The sequence below is a fragment of the Vanessa tameamea genome, chromosome 21 (genome assembly GCF_037043105.1).
Source record: "Vanessa tameamea isolate UH-Manoa-2023 chromosome 21, ilVanTame1 primary haplotype, whole genome shotgun sequence".
Taxonomy (NCBI): Eukaryota; Metazoa; Arthropoda; class Insecta; order Lepidoptera; family Nymphalidae; genus Vanessa; species Vanessa tameamea.
This window is the reverse complement of record NC_087329.1, coordinates 5,402,755-5,425,257: the sequence shown is the minus strand read 5'-3', so window position 1 is coordinate 5,425,257 and position 22,503 is coordinate 5,402,755. Positions and strand designations below refer to the sequence as shown.

The 22,503-nt window shown below is 31.2% G+C and overlaps 2 protein-coding genes across 2 annotated transcripts in view; one reads left to right on the top strand and one right to left on the bottom strand.

Moving 5' to 3' along the window:
- LOC113395533 (L-asparaginase-like) overlaps positions 1 to 22,503 on the bottom strand; it is an 82,508-nt gene that overhangs the window by 34,170 nt on the left and 25,835 nt on the right. The gene's annotated exons all lie outside the window — the stretch shown is intronic.
- LOC113395573 (cytosolic 10-formyltetrahydrofolate dehydrogenase) lies at positions 11,431 to 22,124 on the top strand. Its single transcript, XM_026633187.2, has 15 exons — positions 11,431 to 11,559; positions 11,844 to 11,985; positions 12,950 to 13,047; positions 15,794 to 15,930; positions 16,542 to 16,693; positions 16,958 to 17,076; positions 18,086 to 18,349; positions 18,460 to 19,064; positions 19,269 to 19,596; positions 20,052 to 20,214; positions 20,330 to 20,448; positions 20,603 to 20,800; positions 20,976 to 21,148; positions 21,533 to 21,732; positions 21,842 to 22,124. Exons 1-15 carry the CDS (start codon positions 11,533 to 11,535, stop codon positions 21,895 to 21,897), a joined length of 2,781 nt encoding a protein of 926 aa, XP_026488972.1. The 5' UTR covers positions 11,431 to 11,532; the 3' UTR covers positions 21,898 to 22,124.

Sequence of the window (22,503 nt, the reverse complement as noted above, 5' to 3'; positions counted from 1 at the left end):
AATATATTTAGTACCGTTGATGGTAATCATAAAAAAAATTAACTACTTCGCCGGCTTAGTGATTAGTTTATTCGGCAGCAAGTATAGTACTGAATACCAAAACAATATTCTGCGCCTGATGAAGCTATTAAGAGGACTACAAGAGCTAAGTGCCCTTGAGAATCGCACGCACACACTTACAAAATCGACAAAAACGGCAAGCCCGTGAACTAAGGGTTAAGCGAGGTAACGAGGTTACGCCCAAATATTCTAATAGATGGCGCCAAACCGAGCGAAGTAAGATCAATCATAAATCTCATAAAAAAAAATAGATAGGACAACAGAATTTTTTTTTTTTTTTTATTTCTTTCGATGTTAGTTAACAAATGATTATAAAAAAAAACGGATTCAATTAAACTTACAATATTTTTATTTATATTTTGTACACAATAAAATAGACAGTTAGTTTTAATCTTTTTTTTCTTTTATTTATATTATTATACCTACCACAATTAGTTCTTATACTAAATATTAAAACATACCAATTTTTAATATTTTATAAAAATTTGATAATCTATTTATATAATAAAATCGTAAGTGTTCGAAACCGTTAGTGTAGTAACATATAGCGTAGTGTTTGTTCGTTTTATTAATATCGGTTTACAAAGAAAAAAATATATATATTCAATTAAAAAAAAACATCTAAATCTTTACAAGAAAAAAATGTCGTCAAGTCGATTTGGTTGAATCATTGGTTAGCTAGGTTAATCATACTAGGTTTAATTATAAATCTCATAAAAATAGATAGGATATTAGAATTATTTGTATTGCTTTGGACTGTTATTCGAAAATGATTAAAAAATAAAACTGATTTAATTAAACTTAAAATATTTGGATTTGGTACTACAAAAAAAAAAAACATTTAATTTTTTTATTAAAATATTTTATTTAATTTCACTTGTATGTATGAATGTATGTACGTATGTCCTGAAATCTTGCAATCAATATTACACCCACTTCCATTGAAGCTATGGAGCTGAAAGTTGGCACACATATTTAGTCTCGATGTAGCGGACGTTACTAAAAATTACAATTTTTGAATTACGTACAAATGACACTTCTAAATATTCTAGTTCTCTGGTTCACAACAACTACATTTTTTTTTATACGACTTTACTTTTTTTTATTATTAAAATTAGTTTATACATAACTTTAATTCCTATTATAAACAAAATCGATAAAATTAAACTCTTACGCAATATAAATAGCTTCCGTGTTATTGTTTTCGACTTTCTTTATTCTGTAAAAAATAAATATATGTTAGTAATTATATTTTTATTTATCATAAACGTATGTATTTAAAAAATATGTATCTAAATATGCCCCATAGTACTTTTAATGAAAAATATCAAATTGCTTCGAGTTCATGGGGATCGAACGTAGTCACTCTCAATTGATTTTTTCCTTACTTTCACCAAATACTCTATCATAACATTTGAAAAACAGCTCGAAAAATCTGATTCTATGCGAACTGATTGCACATTTTTTCTAATAGATGTTTTCAATATTCATAATTTATAAAAAAAAAATATGTTTACTAAAAAAATACTCTTACCTTTTAATATCGTTCATATGTATGTTCGGCGCTTAATTTATATAAACGTTTTTAGTTTTCCTCACGCGTTTCACTTCATTTCCCATATTTACACAATTAAAATTTATGACAAATAATATAATAAAAAACAAATGCCTAATTACTACTACATTATTTTAACTTAATATATTTATCTACAAGAAAGAATAATATTTATTATAAGAAAACATGAATTTACAATTAAAATTACAAAAAAATATCTCGTAATGTAATGATGCTCGTAACGAAAAGATCGACACGTCTATATAGCATCAGGCCTCGGTCGGCAATGTCTGTACACGGCGTTTACGCACACATGCGTACGAATTTTGTTCGAAAATAAGAATATCTGATTTAAAAAACATCTATTGATTTTATTAAAAAAGTGACGCAGAGGTTAAGTAATATATTGCTTGTAGAATAATCTGACAAAAAACCAGAATTATTGAATGTATATAAGTATAGTTATTATTTATTAAAACATTTGTTTAGAGGTAACTTTGTGATTTTTTTCTATCGAACCAAATTAATTACATCATGTTTTCAAAATAGCAAATAACTAGCATGTATCCTGAAGATTGTCATATATTTTTTTTCTTTAGTTTACTGCATTGGATCATATACTTTTTTGCATTATAAAACTTGCATTTAGCTCATGTAGTCCCCTTAAAATCGTTGGTTCTCTGACTGCGTAGACTTAAAGTAACATATGAACAGACATACCTACCTTAGCTTTTATAATATTAGTCAAAAGTTATCTAAACAAACAAATACCAATAAATTTAAATAGAGTAGGTACATTACAAAAACCGAATAACATAACATAAATTTATATTACGAAATATAAACAAATAAGTATCTATTGTTACCATTGGTAAGTTATTGTGTTCTTGTAGTGCTTACAGATATAACTTACTACCCCTTTTTACGTTGAATCTTAATAGCGTTGAAATCACAGTGAATTGTACTATTCGAAAACAGAAATTATTAACCAACTGTCACCGCGACTTTGTGCGCGTTTGAATTTAACAAAAAAGTTATTGTTCCGTTCGCATATTATACTACTAGCTGTGCCCGCGACTTCGTTCGCGTAGTTGTCGGAAACACTATCATGATTATCGTTTGATTGCTCACGTTGGTTTTTGTTATTATAATCGTCAATAAGATTTAATAATATGTTTTACAGTACTTTAGCGTAGATTATATTTTTAGTTTTATTTTCTTGTGGTAGAAGAACATACTGATTTTGCCCGCAACCCGATCTTGACAACGCGACATATAGTTGGCCGTGTGAAAAGCAGTCTTGACGTAAATCGATTCCTACGTGTTTAAATGTTTGGCCCTGTGATTTATTAATGGTTACGGCAAAAGATAACTTAATGGGAAATTGAATTCTTTTAAAATTAAAAGGTAAATCATTTGGAATCATTGGGATGCGAGGTATAAGCACTGTTTGACCAACTGCCGGACCAGTCAAAACTGTTGCAACGATCACGTTATTGCGAAGGAATTTTACTTGAAGGCGGGTCCCGTTACATAAATTTGGTGGTTTAAGATTTCTGAGTAAAATTATCGCAGCACCTATTTTTAACTTCAGGGAATGTGGTGGAAGGCTGCTCGGGTTTAAAGAATTGAGAAACTCTTGTGGGTAATGGACAGCATCTTCTTGATCCATTACATTATCAATAGATGTGTAGGTAGTTATATCGCCTGGACGTTTGGTTAAAATTAGTTCGTTAATTTCGTCAACGCTACTATTTCTCGCCGCCAATATTGCCCTTTGACACATCCATTGGTAATCTTTATTTTCTATTTCGACGATATTAGGGTAAACTTTTGATATTAAATCCTCTATGCTAGTCACTTTTTCTCCTAAATCGCGATCAATTTCAATTTTATTTTCAGAATGAGGTACTTTTCCATCTCCTATTAAAAGTAACTTTGAAGGAAAATTTGTACTTCCTCCCCCCAAATGTGCTCTCATATTCGTAGATAGTTTTAAGGTATGGACAAATTTCCATAACGGTGAACTTTTAAGGCAAGACCTTACAATGTCTGCTCTAGTTCCTCTTAAAATTACCGGTAAAGTTTGTCTAAATAAATTACCAACATCTGTGTTTTTATTGCTTATTGTTATACGGTCAATTATGACAACCCTTTTCTTAAACATAAAAGAAATATTGTACAATAGTGTACGATTGCGAATATTTTTTTTGTTAACAATTCGATGCAGGTGTATCGACATCTGGATGTAAGACAAAAGAAAAAGTCAATTGTAAATAAATAAATCACAAACAAAATTCATACTCTGCCAAAACAAACAAAACGTTCAACAGGAAATGTAATAGTAAATCTGAATGACTTTTCTTTGTCTTGGATTAGGAGAAAAGTTCATGAATTGTAATACCTGACGGTAGACATGTTTGCTTAAACACTCAATTTTGATTCCAATTTTCTGTCATTATATAGGACCACTATGTACGTATAGGGTTTAAAAAAACATCAAGAAGAAGTGTATTTATCGATAGACCAGATTTACAAATTTGGAGTATATCATATATTTACAAACCTACCTTGGCTGACACCGCCTCCATAAATAACAATAATTTTAACTATAATATATTATCGTAATAACTTTGCTGACTTTTAAATAGTCTAAATATTTTTAATTTCATTTTACATAGTATAAATCTAAAAAATATTGTGATCATTGTTTGTTATTCATAGGTTTGTGTTAAGTTAGATTTAAAGTGGGTAGGTACATACTTATCTCCTTGCGTGGAAACACAGAACGTACCTACATATTGGTAAGTAGAATAAGTTACTTGATTATTAAGTTGTAGAATAATAAGCAATTATTTTTTACTTTTTAGAGCATATTATTTTTTTTCTCTTTTGAAGTCGGTTTTTTTTTGTCAAAATTTTTGTTTCTAAAAGATTCGGCCGAGTATCGCTAACGTGCTCCTTAGAATTGTTCCGTTCCCTTCCGTACCGTTACTTTGTCATGGATCCTATGCTCAGAACCTTACCAAACATTCAGCATAGTACCCTTGAAGTATATCCTTTATAATAAAAAAAGAATCATTAAAATTGGTTGGCACAATTTTGAGTTATTCACCTATTTATCGCGCACATACATAATGCACATTTAAGACTTATATCGTTTTCATAAGGATACCATCATCGTAACAGGATAAAATTAAAATGGGGCCCCACGGGAAGCACTACCTTTCAAACAAAAAAAAAATTATCAAAATCCAGTGAAAAGTTATGAGGTAACAGACATATAAAAAAAAAATACAGACGAATTGATAACCTCCTCCTTTTTGAAGTCGGTTGAAAACAAACAATATTAACTTAAACGTAATAAGATAAACAAACCGAACAATAAGAAGTTTAGATTGTTTCTCCTTTGGTGTTATTATTTCATAAGGTGATTATAGTACAACCGTGTTGAATATGCTTGAACGTAATAGAAATTACTTGAAATATTGAACTACTAATTTATTTGTGTAGTAATTTTAAACGATATTCACCTATTTGCTTATTTGCATAATTTATTTTCTCAGTGATGATTAATCTGCATCGGTGAAAATATCGCTCGCCATTTTGAACTTTTTTACGTGTGTAATGTAATTTTTATACCTTATTTATACCGTGAAACGTTTGAATTGTTTACTTGCAAAGTACGAAGGAATGTTCATTGAAATTTTATCTTATATCGTAAGTTAAAACTACAGCAGATTATGATTTAAATGTAACCGATTTTAAACGATAAAAAATAATGAGCAAATAAGCTGATAACAAAACCTAATTTTGATAAATAATCTAACTATTAAGAATGTTAATTTTTTTAAGTCGTTATGTGCATTGCTACTTCGCAGAACTACACCCGCGGGTGAGAGTGGCGAGCGCGGCGGCGGGGCTGACCCGCCTCCCCCTCAGCCGCCGCCGCGCCCCGCCTGCTAGCACACTCTTAACAAATAGACATATAGTGTCACGGACTTTTTTTTTATTATTAAAAGAGGAATATATCTTTCATACACATTTTTTGAGTAACTTAAAACGTTTATGCTGCGCACGCATCGAAAGTCCATAAATGTGAATAATTTTCCCCGTTTTTGCAACATTTCTCACTGTCGCTGCGCTCCTATTGGTCGCAGCGTAATGTTATATAGCCTAAAGCCTTCCTCTATAATTGGACTATTCAACAAAAAAAGAATTTTTCAAATCGGACCAGTAGTTCCTGAGATTAGCGCGTTTAAACAAACAAACAAACAAACTCTTCCGCTTTATATATTAGTATAGATAAGTTATTAATTCTATATTATTCAGCTTTTTTTTTTGTATTAAGTCGTTCGTGGGAGTCGTTGGTCGATTTCAGTGTGACTTCACATATAATTCTAAAACGAAAGTAGCCTAAGTTACTTCTTATTACATCACTATCAGCCAGTGAATGTCCCGTCAAAATCGGTCCAGTCGTTCCAGAGATTAACCGGAACATCTAGACAGACAGACAGACAAAAATTGTAAAAAAAAAATATATTTTGGTATATGTACCATGTATACATAAATATGCATTAAGTAAAAAGCGGCTATTTTAATATTAAAAACAGACGCTTCAATTTTATTATATAGAAGAAGATAGAAGATAAAATTTGTCAAATATCAGTAATAATAAACCTCTGTATATTATTTTCTATTTAAGTCTATCTCTGTGTCATTATAGTTGCAATGTTACATCAGATTATGATTAGAAAGGACGGCATGACGCGGATGATGCAATATTACGTATTACTTGATACACAATATCTTATAGCTAATGGAAGATTTAAAAACTAACCAACATGCAGTTAGTAAGGCAATGTAAATTTAGCATGTTCTTACCCTGGACTATTGATACTGATTTTTCACTTCAATAAAATAGTTCTGTGAACTAATTCATTGGACGACTAGTAAAACTAATTTCCTTATTAAAAAAATATCGATTGGAGTATTTTGAGTGTAATTAAAGCATTGAGCGTTGAGTACGTACGAGTACGTCACATCATTACCAACAGCGTATCATCGAACATATCGTGCCGAAATTAGCCAAATAATCAACCCTATCGCAGCCCTATCATTAGGCATATTTTTTATTATTATTTTAGGTTGGTAGACAGTTGAATAATCTATGGTATGTGTTAACTTTTTTCTTATATAGATAGAAATTGCCATTAGCAAAATGTAAAAATCTTAAATTTTAAATATTCGGATAAGCATCAGATCGTAATTTTTTCCTCTTTAGGACAGTAAACGGTCAGGTACTAACGCTTAAGTCTGGTTAGATCCGTTCCAATATTGTCGTCATCGTGTAATTCAATGAACTCCGTGCTGGCTTTCAGCATTTCATTGTATGGCTCTAAATATTCAGGTATTTGTCGGATATCCTTCGCATCCTTGCCAAAATTCTCACGTATTGAGAAGCCAAGAGATTTTGATAAAGGAACTTTATCAAATAAAGTTGCGACCATCTTGTCCGATATGACATTCTGAAATTGAGGAATGTGTGTTTTAGATCTAAAAAATCTTAGGACTATTAAGTTACATATAGAGACAGATTTTAAGTCTTGGAGGACTGTCTGGAAACACAGATAGGACTTTATCAAAAAGTATTTATTTTGTGTATGGCAGGTGTAATTTGTATAAACCAACAAACTTACATTCTACTTGTATTGTATAAAAGAACGTAACGTTTAATATAAATTTGATAACTTGATAATGAATTATTTTTGTTTTATTAACAAAATATACAGCGATAAACTCGTATTACTTTAATATAATTTGTTTTTGTAAAAATATATAATTGTTATTGATATTAAAATGTGTCGGCTAGTTTTTAATTCGATCATTTGACATTTTTAAAAATCATTGGAGAGGGAAAAGAAGTGCCTACTTGTTTATTTTATAATTGAACAAAAATGATTAAATCATACGTTACGTAACCAACAGCTCGAGTTCAAATCCAATTAAATTTATATTTTACTTTTTCAATTTAATAATAGTTGCAAGGATTACCCCTTATTCTTAAGGAATTATTAATATTCCTATTTACCGAATAGCCCAAGTGGTCAGGATATAATCTGCGACTTTTTATAAGTTGATATTTACATTTTATTTTTATACGATAAGTTTTTAAGAACACCGATTTGGAAACCAATCGAGGCAAAGATAAATATAATTAATCCCTAAAAAAAATCACAAATGCCTTTAGAATCACTGCGCTGAGATAAAACAAAGACCTGTTCATAATTTCATTAATTAGGTTAAATAAAAAAATAACTATATAACTCACCATTCAGACCGAAAAAATAATATAATATTGTTAACACTTACTAAAATCTATGAAAGCAGATCAAAGTTTAAATTAAGTTTGAAGATACACGTATTCAAATGAAAAGTACACCACATTGGAAACTTTAGGGTAATATTGTATGAAGATACCTCCAGCGCGGTAATTAGTAAGATTACAACCGTCCACACACCCATCAGTGCTAAGAGATTGAGATTATTAATTGTTCCAGTTCCAACACATACAACAGTTACAAAAAGCACTTACATATATTCTTCGTAAGTCAATTATCTACTAATTCATGTACTCATTGTTCAATGAACAATGGTCTAAATAAACAATGATAAAATTATAAACAACATTTCTTTCAAGAATTTTCAAACATTGTCTTCTTTGAAATTATAAGTGATAACCGTCTGAACACTAAACAGCTCCGACTCGTTGAATAGCGTGTAATTTTTAATTATAAAAGTAATAATTTATTTGAATGCTGATTAATATATATAAAATTTCATAAATAAAAGTGCAATAATTATGAATTTTAATTAAAAAATTCCAAGCTAGACGGTGTGTGTGATGTTATATAATTGAATGTCAGTAAATAATTATCATTAAAGGATTTGAATCAAGAACCGTTAAATATATTAAAATAATTTTGGAAATGCTGTTATTTATTTTTATTTTTAGGTATCAGTAATGGTGTCTCACGTTCATGATACCCAAAATAGACGCGATAGACGCGACAGTGTGATGACTTAAAGAGTCACAAGCCTGCATTACAGAGTCTGCTTGAATAAGTAATTTATTTTAGGATGCAGATGAAAAAATGGCCTCCTGATGATAAGTTCTTCCAAAGTTGATTAACAGTAATGTAAGGTTTACAAACTCTAATTTAATGTTGTTTACACCTTTAAAGACGTATCACTTTGTATGTTACCCAACAGATATTAATTTTAAGTGCTTAGTGATAAGATGATGATGTAACTTTTCCAATAAATAAAGAAATAAAAATAAATAAATAAATAAACCACTCCTAACAAATTCAATGGGCGGCTCACCTAGGCATCTTTTGTCTAAAAATTAATAACTATTAAATTAAATTTTAAGCATTTTAATTTAACTGAAAATAACAATTACGATATGTTTCTTTCGCTGGTTTTTAAGCTAGAGTTTGTTTCCGAACCGTCGGTAGATTTTTGAGTTTGAATAAAGTTATTAATTTCAAATTATTGGAAGATTACTTATCCGTATTAGAAATGCAGTATATTTTATTTAGAGAGTTAGCCAGCCAATCAATTAGGATATCTTATGGTTAGTGGTCAACACTTTCAATACCCTTTATAAGCCTTTTGCACTGCCACATAGGAATATGAGACATTGACAGTGTCTGAAATAGTTACAGGAGTAATCACACTGGTTCATTAACCTTTGAAATTGGAAATCGCAATAAGCACTTGCCTAGATTAGCTCAGCTCTCACACTCGTCTATGGTGATGTTAAAATCAATGATAATACCCACATAAATATGCTTCCACAAGGCGCTGTAATCAGTACGTTGGATATTATTATATGGTGATAAAATATGTTCCCAAATATTCCACAATTATAATACATGCCTGTCACTCAATAATTGTAACTTTGATAATACTGAACGATGTACGAGAATAAGCAATATTTCATATTTATCATTATCACGGGTCAAGTGCCCAGCACAATGCGGCTGACGAGCACGCACCGAACCGGCGTAAACCGGTTACGTTTAAATAATACTTATTAATCGTTATTGGCGAATAACGAACTGTTTTGAAAACATTGCGTCAATATATTATAACGTTTATTTATAGTTTCAAATCGAGTTTAATTCATATTTCTAATGTGGAAAGGTCTATCAGGGAGGCAGGTTTCGAAGACATTTTATTGGTCATCTTATATAGTATGAAATAATATAAATTTATTTTATTATCTAAAAAGGAACACTGTCGTTTTAGTTTGAATGTTATTGCATTCCTTATAAACACAATTATTAAACACTACTTAAACCACTGAGTTCGCTTACATTTTACATTAAATTTCCGATTGAGTTAAGGAGGTGGTGAGTAATTTTACTGTAATAAGATAATAATAATTACATATTAACAAATTGAAAATATTAATTTAAAAGTAAATAATTCAATTACAAAATTAAATTAATTTTTTTCATAACTTGTCTAAACTACTTACAAATAGTTAGTAATTAGGTGTCCAAAAACATCAAACCTTTTTTGGCTTTAAATTCAGATTTTTCAAAACCAACTCCAAATTATTAACGTAATTCATTAGTATTAGATATCACGAAACGAGTAATACTATTATTGATTTAAAATTACATACAAATAAATTGATATCAAACGCAGCGTGGATTTATTTAACCCTTAGTGGTTTGAGTTGTGAACTGGTTAGAACCGGTAGGCGTAACGAATGTTTGCGTTCGCTATCAGTTGATATGTTATTTCGTCGAACGGCCCGTGACCTACGATCTGTGCTATAAACAAAAGTTAAGAATAATATAAGTTTACCTTTCAAGATTTTATTATAATAATAAATTAACCCAGCAGTAAGATATTCACCATCAGCCAATCGTAATCCACTGCTTGATGGTCTCTCAATAGGTGTGCTAAAGATTAACATAGGCATATCCCGAGGTGTGCACCCGGTTCTCGAGCTTTCGCATCCAGTTGGGTCCCGCCACCTTCTTCAGGTCATCAGTCCACAGTACCGGATGCACCTTCTGTTTACCGATCCCTGGTCTCCTCTACAGGATTTGACAGCTGCAACAATCATCGGTACTTCAACATACGCTAGCCCACTAGCAGCCCAGTTCAGTCTGCTATTTTGCATATAAAATATTATAATTTCGGTAGTAACAATATTAGAAAATAATCAACTATATTGATATTACTTGTAAATATACTCTTACGTGATTTTGATCGAAGTTTGACACATATTATTCGAACAAACTATTAAACCATAAACGAATCTGACCAAAAACGTGACGTTAATACGTGTTTCTAAGTGAGGTTAAAAATATTTTAATGGACAAGTTTGTATTTACAATAAGTTAATGAAGCTGTCATCGGTGTAACCCAAGAAACTGAATCATAAATATTGTTACAAATTGAAAACGATCACTGATATAAGATCCATATTATGAATTAATAATTACTGAACTTATTATGTTTTATTGTAGACTAGGGTTGCGCTTTTATACAAAAAAAACCGCTACTAAATTTTTGCCGAATATAAAAACAATCGAGAAAGTACAAAGCAAAAAAATAATTATTATTTCTCCTGTACGAGAAAAATATTAATACATTTCAAGCAAGCTGTAAATCAGCTGTTCGAAGCTCGATACGTAATAAAATAACGTTGTCATCTTCAATAATGGATAGTTTATTTATCGGTTAACAGATAAGAAGTGGCAAGGTTGAAACGAAGAAGAAGCTCCTTTATATATAATGTATGATGTGGACGGAATCTAGTTAGACGGTTAGCGCTCCACGGCCTGACAAGTCGCAAACATAACTTATTTCGAAAGTATCGAGTCAACGAAATGCCACCTGTCGCCGTACCCGATGAGGTAAATATTGTTTTGTTGATTCTTTAATATTTTGAAATATTTTTTGGAAATTAATGTAATGTAAGTGAATTATTTATTCACTTGTAACAGCCATAATCAGCTTACAATTGTTGATAAAATATTCTACAAATTCTGTTGTTACGGGTGTTTGAGCTAATTTAAACACCACATAGACTACGATTTACCTATACTTCTCATATAATACTTACATGTAATTTCACCCACGTTTGACATTCATCAGATGTCTGAAATTTAATTTTGAATTGTTTTTTTTTTTTTTGTAGACCCCAAAGAAACACCTTCGCGTGGCGATCATAGGACAGAGTACGTTTGCAGCAGAAGTGTTCAAATTATTACAAAGAGACGGACATGAAGTAGTCGGTGTGTTCACCGTCCTAGACAAAGGCAACCGAGAAGATCCGTTAGGTAAGTAACATATACTTATATTTATTACGTGATAAAAAGTTTATAGAAAGAATACTTTATTTCATTTAAATAGTATTTTATTACGGCAGAAACATTTAAACATAGCAGCGTTATTCTAAAATCATTACACGAACACATTGCGTCTGATCGCTTCACAAGTGACAGAAGGTCTGGTGTTTTTATGGTAAGAAACTGCAGTGAACAGGGAAATTCTTGCCACCATTCCAAGCGGAAATGGTTGCGGCAATACGCCAATGTAGCTTAAATCAAGACTTATAATTTATTCATAAAAATATTTCATTATCAATTCAAATAGTTCTGTAATAAATGGGATATTTTTTTAAATGTACAAAATTCTTAAACCAATCAATTTATAGCGAATGTGTATATCAACGTAAAATTGTAATTAATGTTAGTTCAATAATACCTTTGGTCAGATTGTAAACTGTCGAAAAATTATAAACCGAGCAGTAAGTTACAACGAAACGCATAGTCTTGGTATTTTAAGTTAGGTTAGAGTGTTTATAATTTCCTACAAGGTCTCCGATCCGTGTCGAAAACGGCCATCACAGTGGTTTTAGTATATTTATATTAGGTTGTAATCTCAGATAATCTAGTTCACGTCTATTGACTCGGGTACCTCCCAGAAGGTTAGCAATTATAAAAAAAGTGTTTAAATCATATTGGCCCGTTATGTTTAAAATAATATGCGTCGTTCGTTACCTTACAACGGTTTACAATCTGGCTGGTATCATATTAAACTAAGAGTCGTTACAAATATCCAGTTCCATATTATATCGTAATACGTATATAGATCCTTTTTTTTTAATTTATTTATAGGTACATGACTTCTGCTTTTAAATTTCAATTTATTAGATCGTCAAAAAGTTCTAAACCTATATTAAGTTCCATATTTAAATAAGTACCTAAAATTGCCTGAACTTTCATAATAACATACTTACAGCGACTATTGCGGCACAAAACGGCAAACCAGTGTTCAAATATAAAACATGGAGAGTCAAAGGAAAAGTCATACCAGAAGTGCTAGAAGATTACAAATCGGTAAGTTTTTTTTTTTATTATAAAAATGTTAAAGACCTTAATAAAAAAATTGGTTAAATACGTTTGGATTAGAATAATAAAAAATAAAAGCAATTGTATCGAGTAAGCTTTTTGATACCGTTCAATTATGATAAGAATATACTAATGAAAAAACAGTGTGGATATTGATTTTATTTAAGCTGTGGAAATGAGTACTGTTCGCGTTAACGAATTTTCAAAGTAGAATCTACATTTCGAGTCTTTGGTACCTATCTTATAAGTTGAACATTCAAAAAACTTTAACTTCTACTTCTACTTATATTTTATTTTATTTTATAGAATTACTAGTTTTTACTGTGCGATGTGTATTTCCAATAAGGAATTCAATAATTACTCTTATAACTTATTCTACATTAAATTCCAAATAGCTTGTGAAATACAACATATTATAATTCATCTCATGGTCGGCACTGAAGGAAAACTTCATGAGAAAACCTGCATGTGTCTAATTTCAACGAAATTCTGCCACGTGTGCCACCAACCTGGAGTATGAACACCGCGTGGTGAAATATGCTCCTAACCTTTTCCTCAAAGGGAGAAGAGGCCTTAGACCAGCAATGGGAAATTTACAGGCTGTTACTCTACAGTAAAAAATATATCAATCTGTAAATTAATAACCCATTGCCTAGCTACGTCCTCCTTTCCCTTGGGAGAAGGTAATTGTATATGGCATTGTGCGTGACACAAAGTTTAATTACAAGTTTTTTCTTATGATTTTGAAATTAAGTTGTTTATATCAATAAATAACACGTATAAACAGCATGTATATTATCATTCTGAATTAAACTACGCGCCACTGCACTCTTGACCCCCGTATCTCACACGTTTTGTGTGCCAAATTATATATATACTAACTTAATATCTTGTCAAAATTAAATTATATTAGGTGTCTGTGAATAAATTAATTAGGTATTCAAATAAAATATTTTGCGATCGTATTTTTTCATATTGTAACCAACCCAATCCAGATATCGCGTTTCGACGAAATTCGCTCTTTTTTACATGCAAATTTTTACATTAGGTACTTTTTGAGTAGCACCTTCTTTACATTTTATGATAAATGCTCAAAAATGTAAAATTACTTTCGATGTCCTCGTATTAATGGAGATTTCGTTCATCAATATTAAATATATAGGTACACTGTTCATCAAGAGTTAATTCATATTTTGGTTGTTCTTTATGAGGCTAGAAATATTTATACATAGAACATATAAATTTTGTTTTTAAAATGACAATATTTTAATTCTTGTTAAATAAACATTGCAACGTTATTAAATTTATTCAAATAATAATTATTATTTCTTTGAAAAAAAAAAGTAAGTGATGATAGAGTTTTGTAAAAAATAATATCGTATAATTATGACGATAAATGCTTAGAACAGTGTTCTTGTCGGTCCTCGATAGCACACATTCCGAAACAGTTGTTACATTCAATTTAATCTTGTAAAATAGCATTTTAAAAGTGATTGTCATATCCTTGAATAAGGTATATTTTGTTTTTATAGTGCTTTATTATGTACCCATAATAATTAACCTATATCCTTTTGTGTAAAAACATAAATACATTCGAGTTAAGTAAATTAGAACATTTTTTAAATACGAATATAATTGGATCAGATGTTTTGATAAAATCTTGGACATATTGAAGAAAGAATAAAGATAAACAAACCTGCGAATTACATATTCCTTGCAATTTGCTAATAGTTCAGTTACTTATATAATATTCTTACGTCACTAATACTTCTTTAATAACATATATTTATTTATAATACAACACTACACTAATTATATCTTCGTTAAATTTTACAACCAACGTTCCGATAAAGTCTTTGTCGACGTTCAGAGCGCCATTTTTAAAACAAATCATAATAGGTTCATAATATGATATCCCGTCAATTCAATGTCAAAAATTGTTTATTTGGCTATTGTCCATGACTCTTTGTGGTTGGAATAGACTATACATACGAATATAATTGAGAACCTCTTTTTATTGGCTTGGCTAATATAATTGGCTAGAACGTGTTTTGTATGACATGCTGATATTACATTATTATTATGTAAGAAACTATTAAGAACTATCGACTGCAAGATAACCCATGCTTTATCGCCGCTGTTAATGCTACGTGTAATATGTATTACTTAAGATATTCAACGCAACGGCTATATTTACAAATAACGTGATTACGTCCTCAATTAGAAAATCAGCTGCAATCAATTTATAATCATTTTAATTCCTTTTTTTGATTAAAAAAATAATACTCTAAAAAGACTTAATATTTTATATATTTGATTGAAAACTTTAAGAACATGTCCAAAATGTGAACATTCTAACTAAAGTAAACACAATTTACTCGGTGGTATATCTTCGTGGGTAGGTACCACCCGCTCATCGTATATTCTACCGCCAAGCAGGAATACTTAGTATTGTTGTATTTCTGTTTGAAGGACGAGTGAGCCAGTGTAACTACAGGCATAAGGGACATAATATTTCAGTTCTCGAGGTTGGCGTATTGTCGATTTAAGAAATGGTTAAAATTTCTCACGATGGGCCTCTTACCATCAGGTGACCTATTTGCCTGGCCGCCTACCTACCCTAAAAGAAAAGAAAAAAACACCTATGTTTGGAATTTTATTGTAGTCAGATATTCTTTTGCTAATGAATTTATAATAATTCGATAACTAAGCGGTAATTGTATGTTTATTCTAGGTAAATGCAGATATCAACGTGTTGCCATTCTGCACACAATTCATACCCATGGAAGTTATTTTGCACCCAAAATATCAGAGTATTTGTTACCATCCCAGCATCTTACCGCGGCATAGAGGCGCGTCTTCTATAAACTGGTTCGTACATATTCTTTTTTTAATTTACTTATAGAGTACAAGAGATCTTAAAAGTCATAATGTATCTAATTTTCTTAATGTAGTTTAGATTTTTTAATGATTTTTTATATAAATACATATATACTTTACACATTTATACATACAATTTTTCTTGGATGTGCTGTTTTCAATATCTAAAGGAAAAATCTCAATTTACTCTCTTTTGTCTTATGTAATAATAATGAGTTAAAAAAATACATATTTCTGAATTCGAAACATAGTTCTCTCTCTCTCTCTCTCTCTCTCTCTCTCTCTCTCTCTCTCTCTATTATTTTTTTTCAACTGAAATATACTTATTTTTTAAACATTTTTCCGATTTTTTCATTCACGGTTCATATGACTTAATAGTTGCAATTTGTTGAAGCTCATCTTTGTATTACCCATTTTAGTATTCTAGCGCCGAACAGCAATAATCTGTATTTCTGTGGCTTAAAGTGTGTTTGATTGCTTAATATTTCTGGCCAATATTTTTTTATAGATCGGTGGTAAACGCTTACCATCAGGTGGTCTAACTTGCTTATAGTCACAGATACAAATAATGCTTGTATATAACGTCCTGTGATTGATTTCAGGACTTTAATAGAAGGCGACACAACTTGCGGTCTGTCAATATTTTGGGCAGACGATGGTTTAGACACTGGACCGATATTACTACAGAAGAGTTTCCCTTGCACAATAGACGATACTGTGGACACTTTGTATAATAAATATTTGTACCCAGAAGGTTAGTTTCGTTGTATGTTACAGTTTTCGTCAACTTCACCATATAAAAGCAAGAATAACTCTGTCTCTTTGCTACCACAAAACTAAGCCTGCAGGGTTTGGGAACTAAATAATGACATAAGGAAATATAAATTTGACAACCATGGAGACGCGTGAAATACCTAATACTATATAAAAAAAACTAGTGCCAAAAAAACACATGCTATGGTAAATATGTTTTTGTTGTCAAACTATGTAATAAAATACTTCTTATTTGATATTGTAGGTATAAAAGCACTAGCAGAATCAGTGAACATGGTAGCCAATGGAACCGCACCAAGAATAATCCAAACAGAGGAAGGCGCTACTTACGACCCAGCTTTATTTAAACCTGAAACTCACCAGGTTAGTATAAAACAATAAACAAAATAATAATGAATATAAAACAAAAGGAGGATGTTAAATTACACAACTTTATTCGAGGTCTGACTCATCATTCATGCCTGGCGCAACCACTTTGTTAAAATCACAAAATAAACATATGTCTATTTCGGCTACGATAATATTCTCAATAAACAACCCAACAATAGCTTCAATCGCTACATTAATGTTGCACAATAACCTCCTGAGGAATTTAGGCCGCGCCGGCTAATGGAAGACACATGCAGGACATATTACAGTGTATGCGTCAATACAGTTCCGTCAGTCTAGTTACTCTCGTAGTCCAATATGTACAGATACATTTTGAAGGATACAGCCACATATGCTAGCACCCCAAAGGACATTCATATTTTATAAATCAAAAAAACAAGCGCAGTTAAACTCAACATTTATTTCAACTGAAGACTCCTTACCTGCTGAAATTTAAAAGTAAAAATAACCACACAATCTATCAAGGTTGTCCAATTGTATGTCGAATTTGTGCATCCGATCCGAATTATTATTGAAACATTGAACGTTAGACTACTTAGTGGTACCTAATTACTTTTAAAGCAATCAACCGCAATTTAAATTTCTACTTTGATGAGTTGGATGCGAACACTATAATTTGTATGAAGGTAATCAACAATATCTGTAAATGGCAAATCATAATTTTATAGTCTTCGTACAAGTTTTATTATGTCTGGACCACATACAGTGCGATAACGCGAATATTCCCGTTTCGCGATGTATCAAAGAGCGCCCGGACATCGAAGCGTTTTCTTGATGAGCTTCCCATGCATTTCGATATGGATAAAGAAATGTAACTATATTATTTTAGACTGAGGGCGAAGTTCTAAGTTGCTCTTATGTTACATATAATATGTTAATTGTTACTGTTACGCTTAGATTAAGAGATGTTTGTAAGATGAAAAGTGACCAATTATTTTATTTATTAAACCCATAAAGTGATTTTAACCAATTTTTTTTTCAGATTGATTGGTCAAAGGGAGGTGTTGAATTACACAACTTTATTCGAGGTCTGGACTCATCGCCTGGCGCGACCACTTTAATAAAATCAGAAAATAAAGATATTGATGAGACAAAAGATGCACATATGGAAGTAAAATTCTTTGGCTCATCTCTTTGGGAAGGTGAATATGAAGCAGAAGGTGAAAAACTATTTATACCAGGACTATTGAAACCGGTAGTGGTACATGAAGCCGGATTACTGATTACTGCTAATGACGGTGTCAGGGTAAGTGTTTTCATTAAAAATAAAACTAAAATCATACCTGAATAAGATTGACTTTCTTGCATATAGAAAACACTTTTGTTTTTTTTAAATGATAACATATATATTTTTAGCTGAATATACAAAGATTAAAGGTGAATGGAAAAATGATCAACGCCCAAAATTTCTTCAAAAATAACGAAAGCAAAGTAAAGCTCGAACTAACAGCAGATGAAAAACAATTTATCGAAAGCGTCCGTGATATTTGGAAGGCAATATTGAGAATAGATATAGATGATGAAACAGATTTCTTCACATCAGGAGCTGGCTCTATGGATGTAGTGAGATTGATTGAAGAAGTAAAAGATTTAGCTAATTTAGAATTACAAAATGAAACCATATATATGAATACAACTTTCGAAGAATTTTATACAGTGGTAATTCTTAAAACAAGAGGTGAATCGGGTAGTAAAGAAGTGGTGTTTGATGGAGTTGAATTAGAAGCTAATAAAATGAAAATAAAGTTTCCAACTCAGCTGTTTATTAATGGTCAGTTCGTTAATTCGGACAGTGGGAAGATGTTAACTATAATTAATCCCACGGATGAATCTGTGATTTGTAAGGTACAAAGCGCGTCAGCTTCTGATGTAGATAAAGCAGTGAAATCTGCACTAAAGGCTTACGAAGAAGGCGAATGGTCAAAGATAAGCGCAAGGGAAAGGGGACAGATGTTGTTCAAGTAAGAATTAATTAATTACTTACGTTACCCTAATTAAAATAGCCCCCCTTTTTTCACAACTTATTATTACTTCGTATACATTTTCAAGTTCACCTTACTCAAATTCATAAAACCTTTATTTGTACTTTATTTTACCTGTTGATGATAATTTTCATTACTCAAATACATATCGTAATTTGTTATATAAAAATATTTTCTCATTAGGTTAGCAGATTTAATGGAACAACATAAAGAGGAGCTAGCAACTATCGAATCTTTAGACTCAGGGGCTGTATATACACTGGCCCTAAAAACACACGTTGGAATGTCTATTGACACTTGGAGATACTTTGCTGGCTGGTGTGACAAGATCCAAGGCACTACCATACCTATTAACCACGCTAGACCTAATAGAAATTTAACGCTTACAAAAAAAGAGCCAATAGGAGTTTGTGGTTTGATTACACCATGGAATTATCCACTAATGATGTTGTCTTGGAAGATGGCTGCTTGTCTAGCAGCTGGAAATACAGTCGTCATGAAACCTGCAGCGGTAAAATTTATTTAAAAATTATTAATACAGTTTAAATAGAAAATAAGTCGTCTGCAAGATTTGATTTGTTTTGTAAACCTTTCATGGTTTATGTTTTTGTAAATGTATAACCATTTTTCGTTTTAATCATCGCATTGTTAATTTATGATAACTGCGTCGTTAGACTAGTAGCCAGTTTATAATACTGCAGGTGACGATATCGCAGATGAAAATGCCGACCAATAAAGACATATTGAGTTTTTAGTTGCCAAGAAATTCTATGAAATCACGTTGAGTTTTTGCCAAAGCTGCCTCTAATTAATTAAGATAGTCTGAAGTTTCACACACTTGTACTCTATAATACCTGCGTGCAGTTTAATAGCCCCAGTCAAAAATAGCTGCCTGAACAACAATTAATCAGGAAAATATAAACATAGATTCAAGTTACACGATTTAACATACAAAAAATCCCACAGGTATGTCCCCTTACTGCGCTAAAATTCGCGGAGCTATCTGTCCGTGCCGGAATTCCTCCTGGTGTCATAAACATACTGCCAGGAAGCGGAACTGTAGCTGGACAAGCGTTGGCAGATCACCCACTTATCAGAAAATTGGGTTTTACAGGCAGTACAGAAATAGGTATTTTACTTTTAGAAATTTCTTTAGGAATATATTTTCTCAGTTTTACTAATGTATGTAATATAATCCTTCATTTTTCACGTTTATGTACATGATCAATATATTTTATTTTAAGGTCAAACAATTATGAAGTCATGCGCGGTGTCAAATATGAAAAAGGTGTCACTTGAACTTGGTGGGAAATCACCACTAGTTATATTTGAAGATTGTGAGCTCGATAAGGCTGTCAGAAACGTAAGTTTCATATAAATAATGTTTATTTTGCTTATTAAACCACACCCGAAAGTCGTTTTCATTCATCATCATGAAAATAAATCAAAAAGAAAAAGTTTTAATACAGCAACGCTATCACTACTAATATTTTCCAATATATCTTCTTAAACTTCAGGGTATGGCTTCAGTATTCTTCAACAAGGGTGAAAATTGTATAGCAGCTGGTCGTCTATTTGTTGAGGAAAGAATACACGATGAGTTTGTCAAAAGGGTTGTAGAAGAAACAAAGAAAATAAACATCGGAGATCCACTGCACAGAGGAACAGCACATGGCCCACAAAACCACAAGGCTCATATGGATAAACTTATTGAGGTACAAGATAATATCTAATATTGATATTTTTTGTTAATTTAAGTTTAGCTAATCTTGAATTCTTAAAAAATAAACGTTTCTAACAACATTATCATAAATATTGACATTTTTGTTTGTCAAAATTTTGTAATCATTTTAAATCCCATTTTAATAATAATGATTTGTATAATTTCAGTTTTGCGAACGTGGTGTTAAGGAAGGTGCCAAATTAATATATGGTGGCAAACGCCTAGAGAGACCTGGATTCTTCTTCCAGCCTGCCATCTTCACGGACGTCACAGACAATATGTTCATAGCGAAAGAAGAATCATTTGGACCCATTATGATTATCAGCAAGTTTAGTAGCAAGTATGTATATCACAATCATAATGAATCTTTTGCGCGATAGGTCTAATTCTTATTTTATCAGAATCATTAAGTAATACGCAACTAACTGCAAACTGCAATAAAATTATATAAATAAGAAATTTATAAACGTATTAGTTATTACTATTAAAAAATCTGGCGAAACGCCTGAGTTTAAAATAAAATCAATACGACCGTAAGAATTAGGAATTAATAATAGCTGCCATTTATAAATCTCAATTTTATTAAAAACTATACCGTTGTCCGAATAAAATTAATCAGCGAGATATTTAGTCGACCAATATTTTGTATAGGTGTTTTTTTATATGTGTATATCTATATAATTTTAATTTATAATCAATTACTACACTGTTACCTACTTTCTAGAAACCTCGATGACGTGATCCGGCGTGCTAACGATACTGAATACGGGCTAGCGAGCGGCGTATTCACTCGCGACGTTTCTCGCGCAATGCGTTTCGCTGAGCGTATCGAAGCTGGCACCGTGTTTGTGAACACATACAATAAAACGGACGTTGCAGCACCTTTTGGAGGCTTCAAGCAATCCGGTTTTGGAAAGGACTTAGGTAATTTTCAATGTGTTTTACTGTTCAATATCAATCAAATCATGGTTGGCTCAATCTGATCAAAATTAAAAAGAATAAGGTTTAGTCTTAATTTAACTTTTTGTTGCAGGTCAAGAAGCACTCAACGAATACCTCAAAACAAAATGCATTACAATAGAATATTAATCTAATCATTTTAATTACGAATAAACTATCTTCTGTAAGCACAGGCTGAAAAATGTTATTAATATGACTTCTTTGAAAATAATAGTTATCAAATTGTATTCCAATAATAATAGTACTTTTAATATAATTTATGTTAGATATTTATAGTAAGTCGTAAATACATTATTTTAAAAATGTGTATGAAAATGTGATTAATCGTTTGAATAAAATCATATGTTTTGTTTTAAGATATTGTTTATATACCTATCTATCCATCTCACAACTTCAGTACGTACCCTACTACTAGTAGGTACCACGTACAAAAAAGGTAAACAGGGACCCCTTAAGATGAAAGAAGGGACTGGCTAAATGCGAGCTATCCAAAATGCGAGTAATAGCTTGTAAAATAAAGTAGCCTTCAAATTTCCCACTGCTGGACTAAGGCTTTTCTTTTCTTTTTAATAAAGTCAATTGTATTAAAGCTTTTATTGAATACAAATAAATAATACCATCACCAGAAACCATTATCATAATTCCATTAACTGTACTCAGTACGATTGAAACTAACTAACGCTGCCTGAAACTTATATTAATAAATAAAAATATTCTTAATTTGCGACACGAATA